Source organism: Trematomus bernacchii, unplaced genomic scaffold (genome assembly GCF_902827165.1).
Source record: "Trematomus bernacchii unplaced genomic scaffold, fTreBer1.1, whole genome shotgun sequence".
Taxonomy (NCBI): Eukaryota; Metazoa; Chordata; class Actinopteri; order Perciformes; family Nototheniidae; genus Trematomus; species Trematomus bernacchii.
The window spans coordinates 753-7500 of NW_022987589.1; the positions used below are offsets into that span (position 1 = coordinate 753).

The window sequence follows — 6748 nt, forward strand, 5'->3', positions numbered from 1 at the left end:
TTGTTGTTTTGTAGCAGTAGTTGTTGTCTGGTAGTAGCAGTAATTTGTTGGTTGTGTATGTTCTGTAGCAGTAATTGTTGTTGTTGGTTGCAGTAGTGTTGTTTGTTGTAGTAAGCAGTTGTTGTTGTTCTGCCGTAGTTGTTGTAGTGGAGTAGCATAATTGTCCTGTTGTTGGTTGTTCCTCTGTAGCAGTAGTTGTTGTTGTTCTGTAGCAGTAGTGTTTGTAGTTAGTTGTTGTTTGTTAGCAGCAGTTGTTGTTGTTGTAGTAGTTGTGTGTTTGTTAGTCAGTAGTTGTTGTTTGATTCAGTAGCAGTTGTTGTTGTAGCAGTAGTTGTTGTTGTTGTAGCAGTAGTTGTTGTTGTTGTTGTTGTAGCAGTTGTTGTTGTTGTTGTTGTAGCAGTAGTTGTTGTTGTTGTAGCAGTAATTGTTGTTGTTGTTGCAGTAGTTGTTGTTGTAGCAGTAGTTGTTGTTGTAGTAGCAGTAGTTGTTGTTGTTGTAGCAGTAGTTGTTGTTGTTGTAGCAGTAATTGTTGTTGTTGTAGCAGTAGTTGTTGTTGTAGCAGTTGTTGCAGTAGTTGTTGTTGTAGCAGTAGTTGTTGTTGTAGTAGCAGTAATTGTTGTTGTTGTTGTTGTTGTTGTAGCAGTAGTTGTTGTTGTTGTTGTTGTAGCAGTAGTTGTTGTTGTAGTAGTAGTTGTTGTTGTAGCAGTAGTTGTTGTTGTAGTAGCAGTAATTGTTGTTGTTGTAGCAGTAGTTGTTGTTGTAGCAGTTGTTGTTGTTGTTGTAGCAGTAGTTGTTGTTGTTGTTGTTGTAGTAGCAGTAGCAGTAGTTGTTGTTGTTGTAGTAATAGTTGTTGTAGCAGTAGTTGTTGTTGTTGTTGTAGCAGTAGTTGTTGTTGTTGTTGTAGCAGTAGTAGTTGTTGTAGTAGTAATACTAACAATAATGTTGTTGTTTACTTCTCCCCAGTCTCTAACACCACCCCCTCGACCTCCTCCGGCTCTTCGGACGCCGCCATGTCTCCGTCCTCAGCATCGCCCACGCAGAACACGGTGGCCGTGGAGTGCAGGTGATGACACGCCCACAGGCCCCGCCCCCAACACAGGCACCGCCCCCAACACAGACTCCGCCCACTGCGCCACCTCTGAGGGCCTCATGGGAAACACACCTGTGGACTGACTTCCTGTCTGAGAACAGGACTGACTTCCTGTCTGAGAACAGAACTGACTTCCTGTCTGAGAACAGCCGTCTGTCGCCACAGGAAACGGCTCCTGATTTCAAAATAAAGCCACAGTTTATCCCGGGGGGGGGGGGGGAAACTAAGCAGCACAGCTCGTTATGCAAATGACTTTATTTTTCTCTCGTTAATTAACTTTTTTTTTTTAAGAAGAAAAAAAAAGATTAGAATATAAAGTTCCTGACTTCCTGTTTTTATAACTCAGAGCTTTTATTTTGGTAAAAACAAAGACTTCCTGTCGCAGAGAAAATGAAATATTTTTTGTTTGTAAAGAAACCTTATTTATTCAGTTAAAAAACAGAACCCGACACGAGACGGGAAAATTACGATTAAATTCATAACTAAAATAAACATGAATTTAAATCTCAGGAAGTCTTAATTTCTCCTGAATTTGTTAATTAAACATTTTTAGTTTTTTATGAAGTTTTTATTTTAGGAGATTTATTTATCCCACCCCCCCCCTCTTCTTCTGTGGTGCCGTGGCGCAGGCGGCTGCTTCCTGTTGTAAATAGAGCCGTGCAGACAGACGTGTGTCCAGAAGGTTTTCTGTAAAGAATGATTTATAGTATTTTTTAAGAGACGCCTGTTTGTACTGTATTATCAACTCGTGGTTTTCTATGTGCTGATTTGTTCGGCTGTAAATACACCGACACGAGGACAATGAGCAGCTCTCTGGTTCTAATAAAGTTTTTAAATACGTCTCCACGAGTCTCATGCTGCCTTCAGGCCCTCTACTTTAAAGAGTCCTCTCCTGCTGATGATCAGGAGTATATCAGTGTGTAGTGTCTCTACTTTAAAGAGTCCTCTCCTGCTGATGTTCAGGTGTATATCAAGGCAAGGCAAGGCAAGGCAAGTTTATTTATATAGCACCTTTCAACACAAGGTAATTCAAAGTGCTTTACAAAAAAAAATGGAAGACATCAAGAAAATGGCATTTAAAATCAGTCATCAAAAATAAAAGATAATAAAATAAACATTAAAAGAAAAAATACATGGATAAAAGTTACAGTGCAGTTTAAGATGTGAATAGTTCAATTAAAAGCAGCGGTAAAAAGAAAAGTCTTCAGCCTGGATTTAAAAGTAGTAAGAGTTGCAGCGGACCTGCAGGTTTCTGGGAGTTTGTTCCAGATATTTGGAGCATAATAACTGAATGCTGTTTTACCATGTTTAGTTCTGACTCTGGGGACAGAAAGCTGACCAGTCCCTGAAGACCTGAGAGTTCTGGATGGTTCATAATTTAGCAGAAGGTCAGAAATGTGTTTTGGGCCTAAACCATTCAAAGCTTTATAAACCAGCAACAATATTTTGAAATCTATTCTTTGACACACAGGAAGCCAGTGTAAGGACTTCAGAACAGGAGTGATGTGATCCACTTTCTTAGTGTTAGTGAGGACTCGAGCAGCGGCGTTCTGAATTAGCTGCAACTTTCTAATAGATTTTTTAGTGAGGCCTGTAAAGACACCATTGCAGTAGTCGAGTCTACTGAAGATAAAAGCATGGACAAGTTTTTCCAAATCCTGCTGTGACATTAGTCTTTTAATCCTAGATATGTTCTTTAGGTGATAGTAGGCTGATTTAGTAACTGTTTTAATGTGACTGTTGAAACTCAGGTCAGAGTCCATGACTACACCTAGATTTCTGGCTTCATCTGTTGTTTTGAACATTGCAGACTGAAGCTCAGCGCTAACTTTTATACGTTCTGCCTTGGCTCCAAAAACCATTACCTCAGTTTTATCTTTGTTTAATTGGAGAAAGTTCTGACACATCCAGTCATTGATTTGTTCAATGCACTTACTCAGTGTTTGAATTGGAGCATAGTCTCCTGGTGAAATTGTTACGTAAATTTGTGTGTCATCCGCATAGCTATGGTAACTTATTTTGTTGTTTTTCATTATCTGAGCCAGTGGTAGCATGTAGATGTTAAAGAGAAGAGGCCCCAAGATGGAGCCTTGAGGTACCCCACATGTCATATTTGTCAACTCAGATGTGTATTTACCTATAGAAACAAAGTTTTTTCTGTCCTTTAAGTAGGACTCAAACCAATTTAGAACTGTTGCCGAAAGTCCCACCCAGTTTTCTAGTCGGTCTAGTAATATGTTGTGGTCAACAGTGTCAAACGCAGCACTGAGATCTAATAATACTAACACTGAAGTTCTGCCACTGTCTGTGTTTAAGTGGATGTCATTGAAGACCTTTACAAGAGCAGTCTCAGTGCTGTGGTTTGGACGAAATCCTGACTGGAACACATCCAAACAGTTATTTAAATGCAAGAAGTTACTCAACTGTTGAAAGACAACTTTTTCAATGATTTTACCTAGAAATGGCAGGTTTGATATTGGCCTGTAATTGTTCATTACTGAGGCATCTAGATTATTCTTTTTTAAGAGCGGTTTAATGACTGCAGTTTTCAGGGCCTCTGGAAAAATACCTGAGTGAAGAGATGTGTTTACTATATGAAGTAGATCTGAGGCCATGCAAGGAAAAACATCTTTGAAAAATCCTGTTGGAATAATATCAAGGCAGCAGGAGGAGGATTTCAGAAGTTGAATTGTGTCAGTGAAGAAGGAGGCAAAATCAGTATGTAGTGTCTCTACTTTAAAGAGTCCTCTCCTGCTGATGTTCAGGTGTATATCAGTATGAAGTGTCTCTACTTTAAAGAGTCCTCTCCTGCTGATGTTCAGGTGTAGTGTCTCTACTTTAAAGAGTCCTCTCCTGCTGATGTTCAGGTGTATATCAGTATGTAGTGTCTCTACTTTAAAGAGTCCTCTCCTGCTGATGTCCAGGTGTATATCAGTATGTTGTGTCTCTACTTTAAAGAGTCCTCTCCTGCTGTTGTCCAGGTGTATATCAGTATGTAGTGTCTCTACTTTAAAGAGTCCTCTCCTGCTGATGTTCAGGTGTATATCAGTATGTAGTGTCTCTACTTTAAAGAGTCCTCTCCTGCTGATGTTCAGGTGTATATCAGTATGTAGTGTCTCTACTTTAAAGAGTCCTCTCCTGCTGATGTTCAGGTGTATATCAGTATGTAGTGTCTCTACTTTAAAAGGAACTCTTTAAAGATAAAATAAAGATGAATTTTCAGTTTACAACATATTAGTTTTTATTTCCAGACACAAAGAAAACGGGTTTATGATATTTAATACAAAAGATTTCAACATAAATACCAAAATTAAAGAATACAAGATAACACTACATCTCCCATGATGCACTGGGATAGGAAGTGGCTCAGATTCTGGTTCCTGGCATCAGCCCAGCTTTAGCAGCGAGGGCCTCGTTCTGCTGGATGTGATACTCCTGGAAGCGCATGGAGATCCTTTGAGTCATCTTCAGGTACTTCTGCAGGCAGGACTCTGAGCAGCTGGACTGTAACACAACACACACTGTAAATACACTACAACTCCCAGGGTGCATCTCACCAACAGCAGAGGCTCATGGGTATTGTAGTATAACTGATGTTTTTATATTTACCTCCTCTGGCTTCACCTCCCTGGTCGTGAAGTCTCTGACACAGTCCATGAAGCAGTTCTCCGTCACCTTGTTATACGTCCCCAAAAACTCCTTAAACTGAGACACAAAACCCCTTAAAGTGAGACACGAAAAGCCTTAAAGTGAGACATATAAGGTATTAAAAGCCCACTGTCAGTCTGTTTACCCCTGATCTTCAGTGACCATGGCCCTTTCTCATGTCTTCAAATGTCCCTCCTCGACTCCCCTCCTCGACTCCTATCCTCGAGACTTAGTCCCGCCCACAGGAGATGCGAGCGGAGGAGCCGAGGAGGGGAAGCAGCAGGCGGTTAGAGAAATGAGAACTCCTCTCCTCTGAGCGGTCATTTTAAAGAGACGTCCATTAATGATGACAGGAGGCACAGCAGCCCTCTGTCTGATGGACAGATGTGTTCATGACGACTTATATATTTACTTTTAATTCATTCACAGTGCGGTATAATGAGACAATAACAGGCTACAGATGCGCACGCACGCATGCACGCACACACACACACACACACACACTTATATAAATATATACAATTTCAGAATCAAACAGAGCACTCTCATAATAACGTAACCCTATCAGAGACTGGATATATCCCCTCTCCCCTCTCTGGTCGCTACAATGAGGGAAATAAATGACGGGCCAAAAGTTTTATTTACAAGTATTACAAGTAAGCAGAGGACACCAAACCAACTGAGACCTGTCTGTCCGCTGCATCTACGCACACACTGTACCACACACACCTACACTACACACTGTACCACACACACCTACACTACACACACGCACCTACAGCTCCTAAAGCATATCATCTGGCTACAGCCGTTGTGTATTTTATTTTGTGAAGCACTAAATGGTTTTAGAAAAATATCGACTTTGTTTGTAGATATCTACTAAACTAAAGCAAATAAAGAGAGTAGGCCTGTTAGACTGAGTGATATATATTATACACACTGCTCTGCTTTCTGCACGGACCTCACAGCTGTTCTCACTGTAAACATCGCGTTGCGATGAAAGCAGTTAATAAAATAATATCCAGGGGATGCATGCAGAGCTGTCATTGGCTGAGATAAGTCCGGCCGTGCGTCTCGACTCTTTGAAACATCACTGTTGCCGGAAATGCATCCACGAAGGAGCCGTGGAGGACCCATCAGTGTATCCTCGGTTAGAGCTCCTCCAGAGAGCCTCCTCGACGCTCGATGCTCGGTCCTCGATGTGCATTTCGAGAAATGAGATGTCCTTCAACATGGCGCGCTAAAATTCATTTCCGGGTCACTACCGGAGGACCGAGGAGTCGAGGATGGGACATTTGATGACATGAGAAAGGGCCCAACAGAAACCCTGTTTGTTATTCAGGTGTGCTTCCTGTTAGAGACGGACCAATCAGACGAGGGCTCACCTGTTTGATCTGGTCGGACTCGGTCGTCTGCGCCGCCATTATTCAGATCCTCTGAGGACAGAAAATAAAAACATTATAATTATTATAACAGATAATAATAATGATATCTGTGAAATACGGACCTGAAGGACCAGGTCCAAAGCCCCGAGTAGACACAACTGAGACACAAAAATCCCTAAACTGAGACACAAAACCCTTAAACTGAGACAGAAAACCCCTTAAACTTAGACACAAAACCCCTTAAACTTAGACTCAAAAACCCTTAAACTTAGACTCAGAAACCCTTAAACTGAGACAGAAAAACTCCTTAAACTGAGACGGAAAAACCCTTAAAGCAGATTAAAGCTCACAGAATAAAGAAGTAGGATGTTTAACATGTGAGAAATATATTAAATATAAACACATTTATTATAAAGAGTTATTCATTTATATTATTATTTATCACTTAGTACATTTAAAATGTTACAACGAAATATAAAGATTACAGAAAGCACTATTAACATCATTATTTATAACGAATATAAATGAATGAGTGTGTGTGTGTGTGTGATTAGAATCATCACTGAGCTGCTCTTTAAATACTGTTTAATAATCTGTTATTATCCAGCAGGAGCTACATGCTACA

The 6748-nt window shown here is 40.5% G+C and overlaps 2 protein-coding genes across 2 annotated transcripts in view; one reads left to right on the top strand and one right to left on the bottom strand.

Moving 5' to 3' along the window:
- Nucleotides 1–962: 962 nt before the first annotated feature.
- Nucleotides 963–1932, top strand: LOC117481394 (AT-rich interactive domain-containing protein 4A-like; the record flags this gene model as incomplete). Its single annotated transcript, XM_034129059.1, is given in 1 exon segment — nt 963–1932. A coding segment is annotated over 1 exon segment (105 nt), but the record flags the coding sequence as incomplete, so codon positions are not given.
- Nucleotides 1933–4313: 2381 nt separating this feature from the next.
- Nucleotides 4314–6748, bottom strand: part of timm9 (translocase of inner mitochondrial membrane 9 homolog) — a 2847-nt gene continuing 412 nt past the window's right edge. Inside the window, exons 2-4 of the mRNA XM_034129085.1 lie at nt 6124–6174; nt 4700–4795; nt 4314–4594 (exon numbers count right to left, since the gene is read on the bottom strand). Of these exons, the coding sequence (XP_033984976.1) occupies nt 4457–4594; nt 4700–4795; nt 6124–6162 (273 nt within the window). The 5' untranslated portion in view covers nt 6163–6174 and the 3' untranslated portion in view covers nt 4314–4456. The remainder of the gene's footprint in view (nt 4595–4699; nt 4796–6123; nt 6175–6748) is intronic.